The sequence below is a fragment of the Pieris napi genome, chromosome 16 (genome assembly GCF_905475465.1).
Source record: "Pieris napi chromosome 16, ilPieNapi1.2, whole genome shotgun sequence".
Classification (NCBI taxonomy): Eukaryota; Metazoa; Arthropoda; class Insecta; order Lepidoptera; family Pieridae; genus Pieris; species Pieris napi.
In genome coordinates, this window is record NC_062249.1 from 8,446,873 (window position 1) to 8,470,419 (window position 23,547).

The 23,547-nt window shown below is 33.3% G+C and overlaps 1 protein-coding gene across 2 annotated transcripts; it reads right to left on the reverse strand.

Moving 5' to 3' along the window:
• Positions 1 to 27: 27 nt before the first annotated feature.
• LOC125057272 (E3 ubiquitin-protein ligase RBBP6) lies at positions 28 to 23,539 on the reverse strand. 2 transcript variants are annotated; one of them, XM_047660863.1, is made up of 18 exons: positions 23,029 to 23,539; positions 22,719 to 22,950; positions 22,234 to 22,345; positions 22,006 to 22,133; positions 21,565 to 21,731; positions 20,931 to 21,021; positions 19,694 to 19,791; positions 19,291 to 19,335; positions 18,099 to 18,236; positions 15,573 to 15,610; positions 15,189 to 15,260; positions 14,134 to 14,186; positions 13,454 to 13,561; positions 12,639 to 12,998; positions 12,353 to 12,442; positions 10,565 to 10,750; positions 9,018 to 9,083; positions 28 to 2,826 (listed from the first exon to the last, which is right to left on the reverse strand). In XM_047660863.1, the coding sequence occupies exons 1-18, from the start codon at positions 23,192 to 23,194 to the stop codon at positions 192 to 194; spliced, it is 4,785 nt and encodes a 1,594-aa protein (XP_047516819.1). In that variant the 5' UTR covers positions 23,195 to 23,539; the 3' UTR covers positions 28 to 191. The 2 variants fall into 2 exon arrangements, with proteins under 2 accessions (XP_047516819.1, XP_047516820.1); XM_047660864.1 differs by lacking the exon at positions 18,099 to 18,236.
• Between the last annotated feature and the right edge of the window lie 8 nt (positions 23,540 to 23,547).

The following is a 23,547-nucleotide window of genomic DNA, read 5'->3' on the forward strand; positions in this document are numbered from 1 at the left end:
CTGTAACGGCTATAAATAAAAGACCAATTACTTCTAAGTAAGATGTATTCATCATTTATTAGTTAAACATATGACTACAACACAAATACATAATATTAGTTTGACTTTAAAATATTCAACCAAGTCTTACCCGATAATAAAAGCGACGCAATTGAAATTGCGTTTAATTATAATTTATTAAGGAATAAACATTACTTATGCTTTGATTTCTTCTTTTTCTTGCTTGACTTTTTCTTATGCTTACGTTTTTTCTTTTTTTTCTTATGGTCCTCAGAACTAGAATCAGACTCGCTTTCACTGTCGCTTGCTGCACGTTTCTTCTTCTTCTTAGTTCGCTTCTTTTTCTTTTTTCGTTTACGACCATCTGACGAAGAAGATGACGATGAATCATCAGAGCTTGAAGACGCGCTATCTGTATCTGGTCTCTTCTTAACGTTAGTTAGATCTAGTTTAATTGTTTCATTCTCAATCTTGGGTTTCTTTGTCGGTGTTGGGCCTGGGGACGCAGAACGTTCTCTTTTCTTGCTAGACTCTTCTTTGGTGTCGGTTTCAGATTCCACATTTTCATCATAATCCGGCTCAAAGTGTGCTTCGTCTAGCGTCGACTTTTTACGCTCTTTATCGTTGGTTGAATTGAATTCAGAGTTATCATTTATTTTGATACGGCCAAGTTTTTCGTCGTTAATTTTTCTATCTCCGTGTGTTTTTTCTTTCTTTTTATCGTGAACATTTTCTCCTTTTATATTATCCGTTTTGACTCGTCTATCCGTATTTCGGTCTTTGGACACAATATTTCGAGTTTCTGATTTTCTACTTCGCTCCTTTTCTAACGTCACCCTGCGAATTGAAGGAGTTTTAGATCTTGATTTAACACGTTCAACGGTGCTATGAACCACACGAGGTTCTCTTCCTTTATGAACATTTTCAACTTTTCCACCTAATCTGTCTTTCACTGATATTCGAGGGGGTGGTGTTTTAGAATTCCTACTTTGTCTGTCACTAGATTCTAAAGTTTTTCTTTCTAGTTCAGTTACTGGTACAGTTATTTGAATATTATTTAACGTAGGTTTCGGTTGTTCATCTCCATATAACTTAACGCGGTCACTACTAATCTTCTTTATTTCTATAGGGCGCAACGAATTTATAGCCTTCGCAAATATAGCTTTTTCCGCCCGTTTTAGTACTTCAGATGTAACTTTTTTAGAGTCAGATTTTTCATCGGGAGAAGTTATTTCACCAGGTTCCTTCGACTTTTCTTGGTTGTCATCGTCCACTTCCCACTTTGATAGCTCCGGCAATGGAGCCAACACCTCTTTATTCTCTTTATTACTGGAGGGAATTTCCATATCAACTGCCAATTCATCGGCAGCCGGTTGTAGCTCAATGCCATCAAAGGGTTCTTCCTTATTAGCAGTATCCGATTCTTTTACTTCCTCATTATTGTCATCTGTTTCTGATTTTACATAACTCTCTGTAATTTCTTTATCTACAACAGCAGCTGTTTCGTCTCCATACAAGTCAACTTTAATATTTTCTGCGGGCTTTTGAACATTTTCATTTTTCTCAGACGAAGGTTGTACTAGTTTACTTTCTGTTTTCTCTGCATCTACCTTCATTACTTCCACTTTGTCGTGTTCAGTAAGTTGTGTTTCTTTTCGTTCTCCATCATCCTCTTTTTTATTTTCTTTATCTTTCTTTTCCTTCTTGTCGCGTTTTTTCTTTTTTTCTATCTCTCTTTCTTTTTCTTTCTCACGCTTTTTCTTTTTTCGGTCTTTGACTTTTTTGTCTTTGTCTTTATGGTCTTTGCTTTTTTCAGGAGATAATTTGTCTCGACCTCTATCGTCTTTTCTATCTCTTTTGCTTTCACGTTCACGAGACCGACCTCTAGACTCACTGCGATGTTTGTCACGTACATCTCGAGAGCGACCTTTCTTTTCCTGTGAGCCATGACGATCTTTATCAAAGTCTCTTGTTCGATCATAGTCACGTACACGTTCTTCACGGGATTCCCGGCTTTTTTCGCTGGCCCGCGGTCTTTCTGTTCTCTCGGGTATTTCGCGACCATCGGGATATCTTTCTCTAGATCTATCCTTTTCACGCCTAGAGCCAGTCCTACGAGAAGAATTATTAGAACGCATTGCCTGTCTACCATCTCGACTGGTATCATCTCTAAATCCTTCACGATAGTTAGGATCATGGAAGGGTGGAATTTGTTCCCTTGGATCAGCACTAGGAGGTCTAAAAGGTAGAGCACTTTCACGGAAATTGGGTGGAATATTATCTCTATAATTTCCATCTCGATACGGTACGCTTCTGAAAGATGTTTCACGAAATTGTGATGGTCCACCTCTATAGTTGGCATCGCGATGGGCCACACCTTGATCCCTGTAAGGCTGTCCATCCCTGTACGGTAAAGGACCACCATCTCGATAAGGGGCACCCCCTCTAAAGTTATCTCTGTAACGTGGGTGATCCAAATGTAGTGGTGGAGCATCATTTGATATTGGAGCTACGGGAGCATCTCTGTAACTTCCAGTACCATCAGCGTACGCCGGTGGACGATAAGGTTCCCGAAAGTTTGATGGCGGTAACCTATCGCGTTCTGTACCAGGTGGACCAAATGGTGCTTTTTCGAAAGGTGGTGGCTCGAATCCCGGTACCGGTGGATCTACCCCGGGTGGGATGTCGTCGAATGATGGATCAAAACGGCCTCGATAACCTGGGGGAGGAACTTCGGGCTGAGGCTGGAGATTAAGACCCATGAGTGGAACAGGTTTAGCCCCAAGTGGCGGGAACGTAGGGCCAACATTGTTCCTAGGACCATATCTGCAAAAAATACGTAAAATGTTAGTATAAATACAAAAATAAGAATTTTAATGAAACTATTGCGAACCGAACCTGACATTCATCAATAAATAGCGGAATTCGATTAAACAATTTGAAAAGTCTAATCTTAATTTCATGAAAGTAAATTTATATTTATATTCTTTAAATTAAATCTATTTACTTATAACCAGTTTGTTACAAGCCATCTCTGCTGTACACTAACTGATTGGGCTTTAAGCTAATTAAACCCTACAACAGTTTCTGGCCAACAATTAGTGTGATACTGAAAAAAGTTATTTCTGAACTAATGAAAATAATTCAGATTGAAAAAAGCATATTGTTCTAATCCTTATTCGATATTGAAATCAATGCTAGAAAATTAACAAAAATAAAATCTATCTTCCACTAAACCGCCCCTGTACAGTTGAATCCTTGCGAAAACCACAGCACACCTAAAAAAAAAATCTATAAATTAGAGGTTTCATTAAAACCAATTATTAAAAACAATGTTTTATTACAATAAGGTACATTGAAAAATCAAAACACAAAAAAATTTAAAACATTGCATTACAGATTAATAAAAATCACTCATACTTTAAAGACGTCACAGTAAATGAAGCTTTTTATTACAATTAGTAATTAATTATAATGCCGACCATCCCGAAACGTTTCCTTCAGTTTGACAATTTTTAATATATTTATTTATGATAATGCATGACAACGCATACACTTGCCCCGAATTACAATCAAATTAATACTAGTCATTTAATTGTAAATAAGTTTATTTGAATCATCACAATCGAATTCATGAGCATAAAAATCATGCCTTGGCAAATATAGAATCATGTCAACTTTAACTTAAATTTAAAACCTTTTTAAATTTTTTTTTAGATACTCTTAAAAACTCATTACCATGTAAACTTAACGTATCAAGAAAAGCATCCGACATTTTTTATCATCTTCTCTATCATATGCCGTATCCCGGAATTGTATTTATATATTCCATTTTTTAAGACATATTTATTCAGATTACAAAAATTTAATTAAACCGTCTTTAAAATACAACAATGAAAAGACCCAAAACAACCGGAGACAGACTTTACACTCTCACAAAAAACATACATTTTTAATGGTAATAAAACTTGTCCAAGGAAAATAAAGGAAAACATTTCAAATTTAACTCTCAGTTCAACCCTAATTCTTTATAAGTCCTCTAGTTATAGTTCTTAAAGCATATGCATGCTTACAAACAAATACGAGAAAGTATATAATTACAAATTTTCACACATACACACAAATTATTAGAAAATACAGGCAAAAAAGCAAAAAAACGTAATAATAAAACTAAACCACAATAAAAACTTAAAACTCAAACCGCATTAAGAACATCATAAACAAATATTACGATAAATAGTAATCCTTATAAAACATATCAATATTATCATTAATGTTAGAAATATAGTTGTAAGAGCTAGATAGCCTATTCACAGGAGCATTCAAAGTAGCGGAAAAGCTAGCCGTAGGTACATACATATAAAAGACATTTTCACATGAAGTTCAGTATGAGTATTAAAGTTAAGAACTTTATATAAATATAGTTTTTATGTTGTCTTTTCAATATCGCCTTTGTAATGTCGAGACCAGATTGTAATATCATTATAATTGCAACCTCAAGTGATTCCTAAACGAATCACTATCCGACAAATCACAATTACTGTTTTAAACTTTTGTAAAGGATTTTGAGAACATTTTTATAAGCTTTGTTGACAAACAAGTCAGTGAGATCCAGACATAGAGACAAGTAGACACATGTCATGAACTAGTTTAATTGTAATATTGGTTAGTATATTTCATCAATTAACATCTTATGATGAATTAGATAAAAATATGATAGTGTAGTCAATCCCTTTACGTATTAAAAAAACGGACATTTGTAACCGTTTTTTTATTTCGATAATAACAAACACGTGAATAAAAAATAAACGATATAACTTACCATCTAATAAATATTTTATCATATATTAAACAATAAATAAATATGAATGATTATCACACCAATAAAAACATAAAACATCAAAAAACTTTACATAAGTTTATTATGATTACAGTGAATAAATATTACTCACTAAACCATTAACTATTAAAATAAAATATACTCCATCATATTAAATCATGTAGCTACAAACATTACGTATTCATTCGAAATAACAATGTCAATAATATCGAAAATCCAAAAAGAAAAGATATTTATAAAATGCATCGTTTCATTAAACAAAGTATTTAAAAATCTGAAGACTTACATAGAAACGGCATGCAAATAGCTGGTCTTATTCTACATAAAAAAGAGGTTACAAAGGAATCAAAACTATTCAGAATTATTATCAATCTATCTCATTTTATTTAACTTATACGTATATTAATAAAAAAATACATATTCAACAACAACAACGACATTACATATTCAACGACAATTTTTATATACTTGTTAGCATAATATAGCTCAAAATAAAACAAAGATCCCTTAACAAATAAATCGTAAATCATAACGCTTTATTGTTTTACATAATTAAATTCATAAATCTTAAACTGTTAAGAGTAGCAATAATATCACCACAACCTGGATAAATGAAACAAATTTATTTATTTTTAATAACTTCAAATTAATATATAAGATAACAATTTCATAAAGAAAATTTAGTATTCGGTTAAAAAATATATAAACAGCATTTACACGTATCGATACATCAGGCGTAATAATAGAAAAATTAAATTAAGGCAAAAATATTTCAGTAGTTATTTAGTCCACATGCCTCATTATTTGTTTCTTTGTTATTTAGGCAATTATGTATATACTTACGAACACGAAACCAAATTTAATTCACCGGTAATGAGAGCTAGTACGCGCTTAAACCCTAAGCAAGAAATAAAGAATGGGTTAATGTATATTGTACGAATGAACGTACGTACCTACGTGTAGGTGTATAACGTCAATGTGCAAGTACATCAAATTGAATTGTTAAAAATTCTATCTCTAAAATAAATCTATATAAATTTTTTTTATCTATAAATATCTCTAGATTACAATATAGCTAATACATTATATATCTTAAAATAATAAATCATTCGAAAGACTCGTGATAATTTAAATAATATAATAGAGAAGTATCATTAAATATGTATGAGGTACAATCTTCTATTTTAATTACGGGGAGATTTAGATTAACAGATTGATAGAACTGTAGATTAATTAGATTCGGACGAGATTTTACAAATAATTTTTGGCAAGAACGCCATGTAACATTTAGCCGTACCATTATATAATATAAAAAACAAGTACATAGTAATAAATGTTTAAATAAATACTATTACTTATTTATCACAGCACTTCAGTCTTTTTAAAGTAAAATGGACGAATAATTTAAAAATAATACTTATTCCGAAAATTAAAGAACTTTTAATAGGCGATTATAATTACACAATATGAATACGTCACAATCAATTTTTACATGGTGGTGCCACCTAGTAGCAACTAGGAATATTACTAGTTCAATTTTCAAATTGTTTGACTATATGTTAAAATTTAACACAATAAAATACTACATACACACATCAATTATGAGTACATTAAAAATATATATAAAGAGTGAATAAATTTTAGACAACATAGAAACTACCGTATATAATACTATATATCTGATTTATGTTGACATTTAATTTACGCAAATGCAGCTATCAATTACAGTCATAGAACAAACTTGCATTCTATTAACAAAATCGTTTGTTCATTTTCGGCTTTTTAAAACGTATTTCTTGAGAAAAGATTTATTATATCTGTGTCAGAATATGGTAGAGAGATAATACAATATATAATAATAATAATACTATTCATTTTCGTCATAAATAGTAAATAACAAATATAAATATTTAATGAGGTAATATATTGTTTGGGCGCAATTTAAACGGGCCAGAGGATACAACATTAACAGCCATTTCAGGCCAAAAGTTTCAGCGTGCAGTTTTAAGTCTGATATTTGTAGTCATTGATTATAAAATACGGAAGAAGCTGGGAACCCACACGTATTTATAGTTAAAGTTCCCAAATCTGAGAAAAAATACTTACAACGACTAAACATATTTTTATTAAAAAAACCAATAACAAATATTGCGTATGTATTGATATGTTGTTTAACTGCACACTACATACAATTCGGTGTCATACAAACAGTTGTCGTTCCTCAGTTTCAAGATATCCAACAACACGTATGAACTTTTACAATTCCGTATAGATCTAGAAAATGTTTCGTAGAGCAAGTTCGAAAGTAACTAAAGTATGACAACTAACAGAGCCATAATAGGTTATAAATATACTTCGATGTTTTAACCAATTTAATTGATTTTATTTGTTATATTATATTATTTATATTATATTTATTTAAAGCATTATCGGGAATTCAATTAAAATTATTAATGTATTTCACTACTAAATGAAGAATAATTGTACATAAGAAACATCTTTATACTTTATCATATTAATTTTGTACATTTAGAACAGAGTTTATACGGTTAAACACGTCACTGGTATGAAAACTATGTATATCTATGTTTTATTATCACAACATGACTAGTAATAGAACTATTCTTAACAAAATATACAATATTATATACAAACTTTCTTAAGATAGTGTATGGGCAAGGAAATTTTATTGCCGTCCTGTCTACATTATAGAGGCCGAGGGCTCTCTCTCTCAAAGGTCAGCAACGTAACTACTAATAAAATCGGTGTCCATGGGCTGCGCTATCATTTATGGCCGTCCCGCAGGATCTATGCGATATTGTGATAACATATCTTAATATATATAAATTACGTGTCACGTCGTTTGTCCGCTATGGACTCCTAAACTACCGAACCGATATAAATCAAATTTGCACACCGTGTGCAGTTTGATCTAACTTAAAAGATAGGATAGCTTACATCTCAATTTATACCCACGATATTATTTTATTGCAAAATATTTGTTAATTATTTAATAGTCACAATTCTAACAGATGGCACTGTGTTGAAAGTGCCAATGTTTCACATAAGCTACAATTTAATGGCATAACCAACCAAACCAATACATCATGGTGGTCCCCATGACTGGTGTTCTCCTACCGTTTCCCTTAAATAGTTTACAACTATGTAATATAACAAAAACCTTAGCCACAGCAACGCTTGGCCGGTCTGCTAGTCATCTGTATAGAAAAAGCAATTAATCTCATTTTTACTGTATCACACGGTAAATTATCATCTTATATCTATGGTACGGACGCGGAGCACGAAGAATTTCTTACACAGACCCCTCATCTTATGTCTTTGTCGCACGCGCATAAACATATTGCCGTTGCGCTCACACAGATGCAGTGACCGCCGTATTCAGAGATTGTAAACCTTGTAGTCATAACCATAAAGACTTGTGGTGGTGCACATGTACTTCGGTTTGTTTTGTTATAAGTAGTAATTATTTTTTTTTACCCTGAAATAAAAGAACATTCCGTGCTGGGACACGCTCGTGTGTAGTTTCGTTTTTGAGGTTAAGTTTGTGTGTTTGGTCGTTGAATTTATTTGCTGTTATGGTATACCCAGTGTCACTATCACAGTATATACGAATCTAACGACACCTCTCAAGCGAAAATCCATCAAGCCGTTCAGGCTGCAGAGCGTGCCAAAGAATTATACATACATACACTCGTAAAACATAACCCTCCTGCTGGCGCAGTCGGGTAAAAAGCTATCCTTGGGTACTTACCTATATTAAGTCGATGATCTCATTTACAAAGCTAACTCAAATTCTAAACTAACGTTTTTAATATTCGTACTTATAAAAAAAATGTTTTTAACCACTGGCAGTAGGCCCAAAGGTCATTGTACGAAATTCTTCGTGCTCCGCGTCCGTACTATATATTACATTATCAAATAACATACTTAATTTAACTAAACATTATTTATCACATTTGTATGAAAACCACGCCATTGGGAAATCTTCTTTATCTCGTACAAACGAAGGGATCTTCTCAGCATCGCAGCAAGAATATTCTTCAAAAAACACTTATACCTAATACCAAAACAGGTTAAAACGATTGAATCGCGACGTCCGCTTTCACCGATAAAGACAGGTTCAATCCGAAATGCGCAATTTAAACTGATATCGTACCTGCCTCCGAAGGATGGCTCACTACGACGCGGCGGCGACAACAGTTCGTCGTAAACACCCGTGAATCTGTAAGGAAATTTTATATTTATAGGACTAGATAATAATAATAATAATTTATTTTCTCCCATATAACATTTACAACAAACAATAAGATTACAGTTGAGAAGGTATTGGGAGACTGGTTTCCAAACTAGGTAAGAACCTGTGATATGGATATCCAGGCTTCCATTCCACAGCAAAGTCATATTGAGTGGTTAAAAAAAGTACATACATATATGGGTAGGCAAACAAATGTATCGTTTTAAATAAATAAAGAAAGAAAAACAAAACAGTCAACTAATTAGAAGTTAGTACAAATAAAGTTGTATGGGCGTATGCGAGGGTGTGTGTGTATTTGAGGGTGTGTGTATGTGTGAGGGTGTGTGTATGTAAGAGGGTGTGCGAGTGTGTGTGAAAGTGTATGTGTGTGTGAGTGTATATGTGCGTGAGGGGGTGTGTGTGAGTGTATATGTGCGTGAGGGGGTGTGTGTGAGGGTGTGTGTATGTGCGGGTGTGTGAGTGTACATGTTAGTGACAGAGAGTGTGTGTGTGTGATAGTGGGAGAGGGTATGTGTCAGGCACACGCCTGAATATTTATATACTAAAATTCGTACAATAGACTAAATATTTTAAAATAAAGAGACTGGAGCTTCGAATGATAGCGGATCACCTGTTTTGTATAAAGTTGTCAATTGTACAGAAATTCTATCGTAGACCTAGAGCTAATTTACGTTATCGCCAAATATTGTTTGTTAAGGGTTCTAGAACTAATTAGAACGCATCCTGGCCTGGGCTATTGAAGTAAGTCAGCAACTCGCTCCTTCAAGGTTAGTCTGCAGAGATTCTTATTAAGCGCAATATTTATTAGCCTGTAATTGGGTATATGCCTATTCCTTATATAGACCATAGCTAACGCGAAGAAGGTAAAAACTAAATAAACTTAAGGAGTTCATTCTCCAATTTACGAGGAAGCTAGTTATTATAAAATCCGAGATGCGTGCAGTACGCATTGCATTTGCGTAGACAGAAAACAAATTTACTAAACAGAATAAGGGCTTCTATTATTCGCTATGTAAATTGTATAATGTTAGACACATGAAGTTCGAGTCTTTGGAATTCGATACATAATTACTTTTTACAAGAGTTACATATACAGCGGAGTAAATCCTAAAGCAATAATTAAACTTACGCAAATTCTACAACTTTATACTGTAAGAGTTTCTATGGTTTATACCATTGGCGCTACAACAAGGCAATTAGGTTATCAACCTTCTGTGCATGACATGACAGGCATTTCGGTTTCATCACGATGTTTTCCTTCACCGAACGAGCGAGTGTTAAGTGCACGCAAAGACCGAAACCCCATGGATGAGAGTCACTAGATCAAGCTACTAGGCCCACACTGCTCTACTGCTCTACTCTGTGGGTGACAAGCTTTGAAAATACGAAGTGTGATTAGCGGACCACCCTCGCTTCTGACAAATATTCAATTTGATAAGGATAAATACCTATGTGGCGACATCTGCCTTGGCGGCGAACGAGCAGCACCTCGAATCGGGGAGCGTGGCGGCGAGCGGAGCGGCGAACGCAGCGGCGTACGCACCACTGAGCGGAGTGGAGAACGCCCAACGGGAGAGCGCAGCGCCGACCGGTAGCGCAGCGGAGAGCGGATACGACGGCGGGGAGATGGAGACCTGAAATGTATATTAATGTTTAATCCATTTTCTGTCCTTTTTAACCGACATCAAAAAAATCTGAAGGAGGTAAACAATATTGCACGTATTTTTGTATACGTGTATTTTTCTTATACCTGTTATTGTCGTGAAGCGGTGATGTTGGTTTTGGTTGAAAAATGTTATAATTACATTAAAAATAATTGTATTTATAAACAAAATCTGCATTCTCATATAAATGTTTTGTCATGGTTGTATAGATGTAATCGCTTATCAGTGATGACTTTTTAATTATAATATATTTATTGATTATCTCTGCATATAAATGCTGCAAAATGTGCGTCATTAACAACCCAAAGTAACTGGTCGGATTCGATTTCAGCAGTTGCATACTGATCCGGAAGAAATCGAAAATATGTGTGATAGAAATTCAGGCAAACTTCAAGGAGTGGTTTATCTTCTGGAGCCTGGTTTGTCATACATATTTTATTTTAAAATATATATATATATATTGGCCAGATAGTGTAATAATATTTAATTCCTAAAACTTATTCCGTACTGACTCCTTCGGGGAAACACAAAAAATACCTCGAACAGCCCTCTTCTGCAGCACAAAATATGGATTAAACCTCTGCAGCTGCACCCCAAATAACATAACGCTGTGAAAGTAGCTATGATACACAATTTTAGCGGTGTCATTATCAGTAAACTGTCGGATTATCTTAACTGCATATGCTGCAGAGCTCAGCCTATTCGAAAGAGTCTCTATGCGTGGGCCCCACTGGAGTTTACTATCTATTGTTATGCATAGAAAAACAGTTTTGTCAACAAACCCTAGTTCACTGTCCTTAACTAGGTTACAAATTTCTCGCTTTACGCTAGTAGTTGTAAATCTAATACATTTTGTTTAATTCTCATTAAGCAGCAAGTTATTTACATTAAACCAGTTAAACTATACGAGAGATAGAATTGTTTTCATCGTCCAATAATAAGTTTATCCTCTTCACTTAAAATAGAAGTGAAGTGTCATCAGCAAAAAATACCATCTCATGAACTCCGTTGACAAAGAATGGGAGGTCGTTTATGTAAATCAGAAATAAGAAAGGCCCGAGAATCGAGCCTTGGGGGACGCCGATTGACTGCTGCCAACCCGGAGAGGTGACTCCATTGACATGCACTCTTTGGATCCTTCCCTTTAAATATGAATTCATCAGGCTGAGACGCATTTCTGTTTTCTTGGCGAATGTTTATCGTGGTCGTAGTTATCTTTTTTTTTAATATTACACAAATAAAAAAACTCCTACGATCAATGCTTTGACTAGGTATGGTATACAAGATAAATAATAAATAAATATTTTCTTGATAAACCAAAAAAGTTTCATACAAATAAAATTACGGAAATGATAATAAACATCGATCCAAGCACTCCAAAAAAAAATAGGGACAGTCGAGTCCAAGGAATTAAAATAAAAAAGTTAATTTAGCGATCCTTACCTCAGTGACTTTGCAAAGACGTATTCGTATCTATTTAGTTACATTACTTTAAACTATATTCAACGCTAAAAGACCTTTGAATTACAATTTTTAAATAAAGGAAGAAACGTCATCATCGAAATTACATACCGCGACAACGACACAGATCTCTCCCGTGAACGTCTTCTACGCGGCGACCACGGAGAGCGGCGCAAGCGCCCACGCGATAGTGACCGCGATCTGAAATAAAAATTTACAATTTGAAACAATTATATTTGATATACATGAATAAAACTAAATAGATGTGCGAGCTTATTTGACTGGACATGCATATTAAAAATAGAAGCAGTGAGCCAACATCTACATCAATAGCAGCCCTATAAACCATAACCATGCCAAACTAGAGAGCGCAAAAGCGAAATACAATGTAACGAACCTAGAATATCTTAGGCGACTGGAGCCACGGCTACGAGGTCGGGCGCGAGGGGACCGGGATCCCCGCGGAGGGCGTGGCGATCGAGAGTCCCGAAGGGGCCGGGGGGAGCGGGATCCCCGTATGGGACGCGGAGAAGGGGACCCACGCGGGGGTCGGGGAGATCGAGAGGCACGCGGCAGACGTGGGGATCGAGATCCCCGTAAGGGGCGGGGGGAACGCGACAGCCGCTGGAGGCGGGGCGACCGCGAAAGGCTCCGGGAACCCGATTTCACTCGACGCCGCTCCTCTTCCCTCCTTTTCGCCCGCATCTCCTTCTCGCGGATCATTCTATTGAACGCCTCCAGCGGGTCCTCGCTGCGCCTGCACCAATACACGACACTATTAATACGAGTACTTGCCACGTGGCAAAGTACGTACTTTGCATGAAAATTTAACAGTCAAGATGTATCGACCTCACTCAAATCTAATTACAATTTCTTTCCGCTTGATTCTATAATTAGAGACACCGAAGTTTTTATTATATGTATAAAAAATCTGAACCATTCAGATTGTGAACTTTCTAAGGAAGTCATTCAATGACTAATCATTACAATATTAAAGGTGTAAAATTACAAAACGAGACTAAAACAAAAGTTACAAGATCGATCGAGACAAAATAAAACCTTAAACTCAAAGAAAAATTACATGTACTCTTTCAAGATCAATACTAGTATCAAAGGGAATTATGTTTTTCTTCGAAATAGCAATAATATTTCACCGACTATTAATTTTTTTTGCTTTAAGAAATAAGATTTTAGAAAATTTGAAATATTTACCCATTAGGAGAATCTTTGATTCCTGGTGGCGGTGGTTGATAGGGATCGTGATGCGGGAACCGTTCTGGATATGGCCTTCCCATTGGTCTGCCATAAGGAGGTGGCGCGCTAAAGAACCACATCAAAAACTAATCAATAAAAATTCATACACACATTTTGTATAAACTTATATATAATTATTCTGTGAGTGTGTATGTCACTGAACTTCTCTCAAACGACTGGACCGATCTTGATGAAATTTTTTGTGTGTGTTCAAGGGGATCTGGAAATGGTTTAGATTCACAAATCAGCCCGGCAGGTGGCGCTGCAGTCGGTACTTTCATACTTTAATATCCTAATAGCTTGAAATATCATGCAGGACAACGTCTGTGGGGTCCACTAGTAAACTTATAAATTTTGTCGATCAAAAACTTTTAAAACAAGTCGGAATATCCTTATGTAAACGGGCTGGAGGCTCACCTGATGTTAAGTGATACCGCCGCCCATGGACACTCACACTGCCAGACGGCTCGCAAGTGCGTTGCCGGCCTTTTAAGAATTGGTACGCTCTTTTCTTCAAGGACCCTAAGTCGAATTGGTTCGGAAATACTTCAGTGGGCAGCTGGTTCCACATAGTGGCGGTGCGTAACACACACATTGTGGTAATTACAATAAAAATAACATGGTGATGAAATATTTACCCGTAATGAGGCTGTGGTGGTATAAAAGGTAGAGGTCCACGATTGTACAGTCCCTGCAAAGACATAATTTTTTTTAAACGAAGGAAATATCGGGGATTACTGTGTTAACAGACTTGATAACTTAGACTAGGTTGCCAGATTAAAAAATAACCAAAAACAATATTACAATTTCTTTCAGTATCGTAAATCTGTTTCAATAGTTATTATGAGTCATTTTTTAAACTCTATTCTTCATAATGTTTTCCAGGCTAGTAGATATTATAGAACCCAAATCCTATCTGAAAGAAATTGTTAAAGTTCCTAATTATTAAAGAATTACAATTTATGATTATAAATTTATTGCAATATAGGTTCTAGTTTTTTTAATCTGGCAACATACACACAAAGATAATCATGATCTTTCAAAATGAAAAATCCCAATTCCTTTTCTTAATTTTCCTCATTTCTAGCAGAATGACAAGTAGTCATGCCCGAGCCGCTTAAGCGTGCGACCCTCATCCCCTAAGGTCGTATGAATTCTCCAAGTGCGCAAATAGCACTTTTTTTCCCCTTTCTTGGCCTGCACGGTTTGTGCATCAAAATAGCACTTGCTCATACAGTAGTATTAAATCACACAGTCTATAAAATAAAAACTTATCAAAGAAACGCATACAATCTGAGGCATATATATATAACACATATAGGGTTGTAGCGCCACTGGATTACTACTATTTGCCTGCCTGTCGGCACAGAGTAGTAATAACACTACATTTCAAATATATAATGGTGTCAATGAAAAACAACCAAGCGAAAGGTATACTGAATCTGTTCCTCGCGGTTTCCCCAGCGTCTGCAGCATTTAGCCAGTTCCTATTCCTGCTTAATAATATTACCTATATAGCCCATCTCGATAAATTTATTTCCCAATAGGAACCAGTAGTTCCTGACCTAGCGCGTTACATCGAATTGTTCAGCTTTATCTGTTCTTACATTATAAAGAGGAAACAATGAAATACTAATAAATAAATTTCCAATTAAAATAATAGGCCGCTATTTAGTATAGAATATATGTTTACCTGTGGAGGTATATTTGGATCCCTTCTTTCGTCAATCGTAGGTGTGCTAGACCTTTGCTCATCCTTTGACCTCTATTAAAAAATTACTCGAATAAATTTGGATATATTGAATAGTTTTACATTTTAGCGTTAAAACATTTAATTTCACAATCTACATTTTCTGTTTTGTGCGAATGAGTAAAACCCACAAATATCGCATTAATCACATAGAAAATTAAGAATAATATGTTTCTTTATTTGTTGGTGTTTAAGAAGATTCATATTGTATTATCTTTGATCAGGAAAATTCGAACCGATTGGTGAAATGCATGCAAGTCCTTACTAGGAGAAAATTTGAAGTTAAAACCTGTATAAGGAATTCTAGGTTTACTATTAAATACTTACATTGGGAGGTATTTCAATTTTCAGGTTTTTGGGTGGTCCTGAAACAATAAATATTCATCATTAGTAACATGGATTGTTAAGGATTATAATACTTTTTTTAATATTGTTTTAATTATTAATGATAAACCTTGTAAAGTAAAGTAAGTAAAGTTCAGCCACGTGAATATAATTTCACGAAAACCAAAACGAAACGATTATACTATCGTGCGCTCCGTTCGATTGTGATTGGTCAACAGCATCCATAGTTTAATTTGTATTGAGGCGCGTCGTGATACGTCCACGACCAATTACAACCGAAAGCAACGTTCCGTTTTATGTCTTGCATTTTAGCATTCTTACGCCCGTTTAATTTCTTATTTTATATGCAAATTAAAATTTGAGGCTTGTAAGAAGCCTGAAGATTATACAGCACATGCAATTTATAAAAATAATAAAACAAAGGATTTGTTTAAGTTTTATACAGTGCTTGAGTTATACTCCTATAACTATATTTATTCGGCTATATAAAATGCCGAGTCACCAATCCGATCTCCACGTGTTTATTATTACTACTAGGTTAACAAGCTTAGAATAATCTACATTAGCTTTAGTATAAGTTTTATACACGAACATTTTTCTACCAAATACACGCGGATTTATACCTAAATACATAACAAAGTTGTACAAAAATAACACAACATAAAATAAAGTCATGAAGCTACTACATAAAAAAACCAACTAATATAGCTGAATTAGCAAACATGGACTGTTTCTACCGATTTTCTTTTTCTTTTTATGAATTATAAAATAAAACAATTTGCATGTAGTCGTAAATATTCAGACAAAACAAGCGTTGAATATTCATTAACGTAAATGTCTTTGCCAAAATTTGTTAATTTGTAAGTCATATTACATATAAAATTATATGTGAAATATTCGAATTAAAACAAATGACTACTTCTAAGCTTAAATGTATATGCAAACATTAAGAACAATGGGCTATTTGACCTACACAAATTGTTATTTTAAATTCTGTTGCTGTTATGGCTTTAAAAATTCAATTTATACATAATTCCACAAATTAATATCTGTAGAATGTTATCTTATAAGTAAGTACCAGAATATGATGTTTAATATTACATCTCATAAGAGAGAAGAATTGAGATTTTTGACTAAATAATGACACACAATAGAAAACTGTAAAAATAATTTCCGAATTTACTATGGATTTTCTTTTATCTCCATTAAAGAAACCTTAAACCATAACAGACTATACTAGCAAGATTTTAAAAATTTAGATTACTATAGAATTTATTTGTATAAAAATGTAAAAATTCAAATTAATCTTTCATAACTTGTGGAACCCGGCAATGGCATCTCACTCATGACGAACCTTGCCAGTAAACACGTAAACAAACATCAAGTTTTTACGTGTTAATTATCATTCTTAATTTAAAAAATACAATCTTATTTTTAGATCAAAAACAGTTTCCGACGAAATTAAACTCTAAGATAGTTAAGATTAAACAGACGAAGAAATCGTTATAGTCGTAGAATAGCGACTGATCTGACAAATACATAGTAAACTTTAAAGGGCAGCCATTTCAAAATAATATAATCATTGATCATGTCAGTTTTTTGTCATAACTTTTTTAATTCACATTCTGTAATTATGGAAATTGGCATACAAGCAAACTAGCAAGCATCTAACTAGCAAAATAGGGTTTCTTTTGAAACAAAATAAAAATAATAAAATTAAATTACACAGTTTTCTAGAAAAATCAATGAGCTTGTATCAAATCCGTCACGTTACCGACTGATTAATTTGAAATTTAAAACACATGTATTTTTTTTAATGTAGCCGTAATATTTAGTCAATGTAGTATCCAAATATGATAAAAAGTGGATTTAGTTTTTTTTTCAAATCCGACATTTTTCTACGATTATGACGAAATAATTCATAATTCTACTGGCTTAATTCATGATCGTCGATTCGATTTATGTGTAACCGTTTCATGTAACATGACGTATAAAAATCAACATTTTCAATTATCCATTATTTGATTAATTAATCGATTAGTTATTACTGCATAACACTTTATTTCATTTTTGGCTAATTGCAAACATAAAGTGCATGCATTAAAGACCGTGACTGCATTGAAATTGAAAAGATTTTGAGAAACATGCCTAAGGGTGCGTACAGACTATGTAACATATTATACAACTTGTGTTTTATAACACGTCCACATTATGTAACCTTGTTATTCAACATTATAACATAAAACAATACTGTATACATTAGAATAACAATGTTATATAACCATTCTAAATAACAAAAGAAAAACAAAAAAACGTAGATGCTGGGTTCGTCCTAGCATACATATCAATAACATGTTATTATAACATGTTCTATAACATTCAGTGTCCACATTATCTGAAACATGTTGTATAGCAATGTTGTATAACATGTTATGTTATATAGTCTGTACGCACCGTAACATAACATGCAAGCGTGTGATGTATGCATGCAAGGTTAATCATTAATACCGTATCGTGATCGATGTTCGTATCGTGGGCGTGGAGGGGCTGGGCCCTTCGTGACCGCCGGTGGCACTGTCACCGTAATGTTGTCGTCCACAGAACCGTCCGATTCCTCCCTTCTCCCGCCCCTTTCCTCTACCGCGTCTGACACACATGTTAAACCACTCAACACACATGGACTATGCAATTTATCTTTATATTATGTTCTTAGTTTAATTTTTGTATTAACAAACAACAACAACAACAAGACAAAAACAAGAAAATAAGAAAAAATAAATTGTTTTTTAATACTACGAATAAAATACATCACATATATGTTATGGCATTTTATATTGATATGGAGGTAGAATAAATAAATGTGTATAAAATACAACAATTTATTAATGTCTAACAATCTTCTCTCTATAGCTGGATATTGCAGTAGAGTAAAGAGGTATGGTTGTTGCCTTGTCCAGTCGTAGTCTTTTTATTAGAGAGATGTTAAAAGTCACTACAAATCACAATTAAAAACACTCGTGTTTTAATTATCTACATAAACAATTGCATAATCATTACTCATTAGAAAAGAATCAGTCTAACTCTAATTTTAATATTAAAAAATTTAATTATTCACTTAAGAATTAAGTAAATTTTTAAAACATATTGAAAAAGTGAAATTCAAAATCGAAATAATTTTCGAATAGCCTCCTTTAACAATCAAATTGCCCATATGTGGCGCGTGTTGTTCCACGTTGGGAAACAGACTAACAGCACTCCTTTAACCATAGTATACTTGCGTGTCTTTCTGTCAGTGTTTGAACGAACGAGTGTTTTAATAAAAACGATGCAATTAGACCCACGTAATCCATTTTATTATAAAATCATTCCCGTTTATGCCATGATTTTTTCTTTATCATACCCATTATATAAGGTTGTTTATTATCTATATCCATTTATAACTTTATCCGTCACATGTTTTTGACATTGACTAGCGATTAGTCCATTATAATTAAAGTCACACAATTAGATACAAATTACACATTAAAAAATTATAACTATATTTAGGAGGTTATTTAAGTTATTATTAATATCTTAACACCCCATGCGACTCTTTGATGTGAATATAAATTTAAAAATACAAATACTTTACTTAAAATTAAATTTATGTGCCTTTCATAGAGAATTGGAAAAAGGAGGGTAAAATAAATAAAGTGTTCACCATTTGCTGAATTCTTTGGTGAAACTGAAGCTGCTGGAGGTTGTTCTGGAAAAAAACATAAAATTACGTTAAGGTTTCATACACTACAAGTAATTAATCTTTGGTTAAAACAAATGAAAACTTTTTAGACATTTTTAAATTCTTAAAAACCATTAAAATATAAAATTTAAATTAGTATGAATATGTTTACAAGATTCGTCGTCACTCAAGTAACATGTATGACCATTTTGTGGGGATTTTTAAGGGGAACCACAAATGGGGAACAGACCATCTAAATTGTCTTTGAAATTAAATCTATATAACCTTCTTTTAATTTCATGTTAATATAACTTAAAAAAATCATTCGGAAACACTTTCATTATTTCATATTATATTTATTAAGATTTAATAATTACAGTTTTACCTTTCTGCTGCGCTGGCTGAGCCGCTGACGGGCGATGCGGTGCTCGCCGACTGTACCCTGTCTGATTACGGAACGACGATACAGAGTTCCTCAAAAACCTGTAAAATATAGAAATTTATGTTTTTTTAACAAAAAATACAAAATATTTTTAAAGTTATACTTCTTTAGGCGCGTTATGAAAAATTGATGAGAGTGAAATTTTACGATGCGCGCGCACCGTGACACAAAATTAACAGAATGAAGTAAGTGGCGCATGTTGGCACGCACGCCGCCTCTGTTCACTGTGTATTTATATTTATAATATTTATCCACATGCTTTGAGTTTCTACATTTAAAACACGTGTTTTCATTTTGTTTTCATTATACAAGTGCGAATTTTATATGTGCGTGTGAATATAATATTAATAAATACATAATTTAATTTTTCAAATGTAAACTGAAGTTTATTGACTATAATGACTTATTTTCCAGTCTTTGATTATTTAATTGTAATTAATTATTTGCATGCAATCAAAAACTATTTTTATTAATGCCAAAGAAGTATAACATATTATACATAAGTACACGCACCCTTTTTTTTTAAATAAACTGGTCAGTTAACGTTAAAAGTTATTGCATTATCTGTATTAGTTTAAAAATAAAAACCAGTAGCGCTACAACTAGGAGGTAAGCCTCACATTTCTGTATCTGTTTCAGGATAAATTTTTTGAATGGGCAATTAGGTGATTTGACACACGCCGTCGATTTTTAGATTAAAGGCATGTCATTTTCCACACACGTTTAAACCACTATCTATATTAATTGGCTGTATAATAATTAAATAGTTATCGGATCCTCACGTGACAAAATTTGGCTAAGTAGGAAAACCTCTAAAAAATTACTTCTGTAAAGACAAATTGTAAACAAAACTAAATGGACTGCATTAGCTAACGTAATCTTCCGTCTCTTGTGTTTACGCTGTGATAAAAAGAAAGAGATAAGTACTTTAGATAAAATGTTGCAATTACTATTATTTTATGATTCCGGGGCTTATTTATGACCATATGACATTATCAAATTATGACAAATGCCATATCAGTAAGAAGTTAAAAAGTTTGCCTACACATGCAATTGTACATAAATTTTTATAGAAGTCAATCTTAGTCAAATATAAACTGAATTATCTTCTTTTCGGTGTGATTTAATACTTTAAATATTATAAAATACTATTACAGAGAATATTATATACTAAACTTACCTATTGGGAATTAAAGTAGTAGGTGCTATCTCCTTTTCACGACAATCTGGACATTCGTGGTCTTCAGACTCCAACAAAGCTCCTCGTATACCTTGAAGCAATTAACATAACAAATAATAAAAATATTATAAGAGATAAATAAGACAAAAATATATTTCATAATAATTATTCATTTACGCTACAACCCTGTATGGGTCTTAGATAGCATCAATTTGTTTGAGGATTTTGTTTTGTACACAAGTAGGGCAATGAGGCCCTTCTGCACAAGTCATCGTTTTCTGAATCAAAGGCCCCTATTGTAGAATGTAATCAAACAAATCTAGTTTCTAGTTTGACATATATAACTGACCTAAGACATGCTGGTTTACTCCCGATATTTATCTTCACCATACCAATATTAATTGTATCAATAAAACAACCTCAGACATTGAGTCAAAAACTATTATGTCAATACTGCTCATTTTAGACAAAAATTAAAAGATTGCCTATTTAACTCACCAACTTTAATATTTATAAAATGTATATTTGAAAATTTGTAAAACTAAATGTATAAATAAAAATATATAAAGACTAGACTGTTTCTATTGCATAGACAAAAACTGTTTTCAAATCATAACTTCAAAGTTATACTTACATTCATCACAAAATGAGTTTCCACAGCATGGTATCATGACTGCATCAGTAAGAAGGTCCCTGCACAAGCTGCATATCAACTCATCGGGAATAGTTGGTTCAGGGGCAGCTGGGGTGTTAGGCAATGTTTCAGGCCCCACTGCACTTTCTGATGCTAAGTAGGCCTCACTGAAAAAACCCGTCAATTATTTATACCAAGTTACTTTTTCTGCCCAAACTTTTGAACAAAATAAACTGCCCAGAGTCTACTTGTAAACCTTCTCTTGTGTCTTACGTAGTTTAAAAAGATTTATTTATGCTACTTTAATTCTGTTCAGACAACTTTCTTATTATCGAAGTACTAAACTAAAACTTACATGAAATTTATTTATCATTGTTCTTATTTCAGTAACTTTATTGTTTAGAACTGGAAAAAAACAAGATAAATACTTTTTTAACTCACCGGTCTACAGCAGGAACAGCGAATGTTCCACTTGGAGTCATCATGGCTCCAGGAGCTTTTGGACCATCAACAGGGACCATAAAACTACGAGGTATCCCTGAACTTCTTCTTATTTCTATTGGGTCACTCTGACAACAAATTTATTAACTGCAGTAGGCAATGTTGTTAAAATATAATGAAAAAAAAAAACAAACTGTTTAAAACATTAATGGTAAAGGAAATACTTACAGAATTAGCAACTGGACAATCTTTAATCCAATGGCCTCTATTCTGACATTTGAAACATATGTAGTTACTTGGAACGGCACCTCTTTGATTTTGACCTCGTATCTTTTGGTAACTAAAACAAATAATTGTTTCATTATAGTTGAAAGTATTATATTTAAATTTCATCTATATTAATTTATAGCTTAAACTTTTTTAAGGATTTTTGCTAATACATTGAATATAAATTCAAATTTCCAAAAATATCTAATTTAAATAACCAGAATTAATTAATGCAAATATATAGCTGAAGAATTTTACTAATAAAACAAAACATGAAAATAAACCATACTTGTGAGGTAGAGTCCAGCAACTACTACAAATTACTGAGCACCTTAAATACGCTAGTAAACTAAACTTAACAAGCTTGATAGCTTGTTTAGAGAATCTGGTAGTAGATCATAAATATATGAACCTTGTATTAATTTTTAAAGTAACAGACTACTCACTTGCTAGGGTCATAATCAAAAGTTGATTGGCTAATCATAGCATTAATCTTGTCCTGCTCACTGCCCTCCATGCGAGACAGATCTGCCACACCTTTATTAACAGAGACATCTTTAACAGGTGCTCCTTGACTGTTATTATTGTCCCACTGTTTCTTTGGCTGTTGAGCTAAAGGAACTCTGGCCACCAGTAAAGATGTATTTTTGGGAATTAATGTACCATCATCCACATACACTAAAAAAAAACATATATTATAATATATCATGTTAACCTTAAATATATATCATGAAATAAATCAATTATGGATCTCACCTTCTTTGGTCTGAGCATTCGTTATCTGAAGGTCAAAATCAGACGTTTTTCCAATACGCTTTTGCTGCGAAATAGCAGCTTTTAAGTCCCCTACCGATATATGTAGGCCATCAAAGGTTACTGTATCGTAATCCAACGCACTTTTAAATTTATAATGCACAGACATATCTGTTTATAACAATAGTATAAGGTTACTTTATCTAACATGACACTGTCGCCTTTAAGATTTTCATACACAGAATTCTTATTAAAGTACTCACACTCATAAAAAATATAACCACACAAATATAATAACTGTTTAACACCGGTTTTATCTCCACCTATATATTATGAAAAATCTTTGTTGTAATACTATTTAAATGTGAATGTATATTACATAAGCAAGTAATAAGAATACAATGTACTTATAGCAGTAAATTCATATCTTCCATTTTCATTGATATTTGAAAATTACATTAAAAGGTTTGTCAATTAATGAACGCCAAGCGGCCATGATGCGAATTAAAAAAAAATATGTGA

Excerpts from the sequence above, each read along its gene's own strand:
- LOC125057272 (XM_047660863.1), bottom strand. The coding sequence starts at position 23,194 with ATGTCTGTGCATTATAAATTTAAAAGTGCGTTGGATTACGATACAGTA. Across the intron at positions 19,792-20,930 it reads ACTACTTTAATTCCCAATAG|GTTTTTGAGGAACTCTGTAT; the intron begins GTAAGTTTAGTA and ends TATATTTTACAG. Across the intron at positions 9,084-10,564 it reads AGGCAGATGTCGCCACATAG|ATTCACGGGTGTTTACGACG; the intron begins GTATTTATCCTT and ends ATTTCCTTACAG.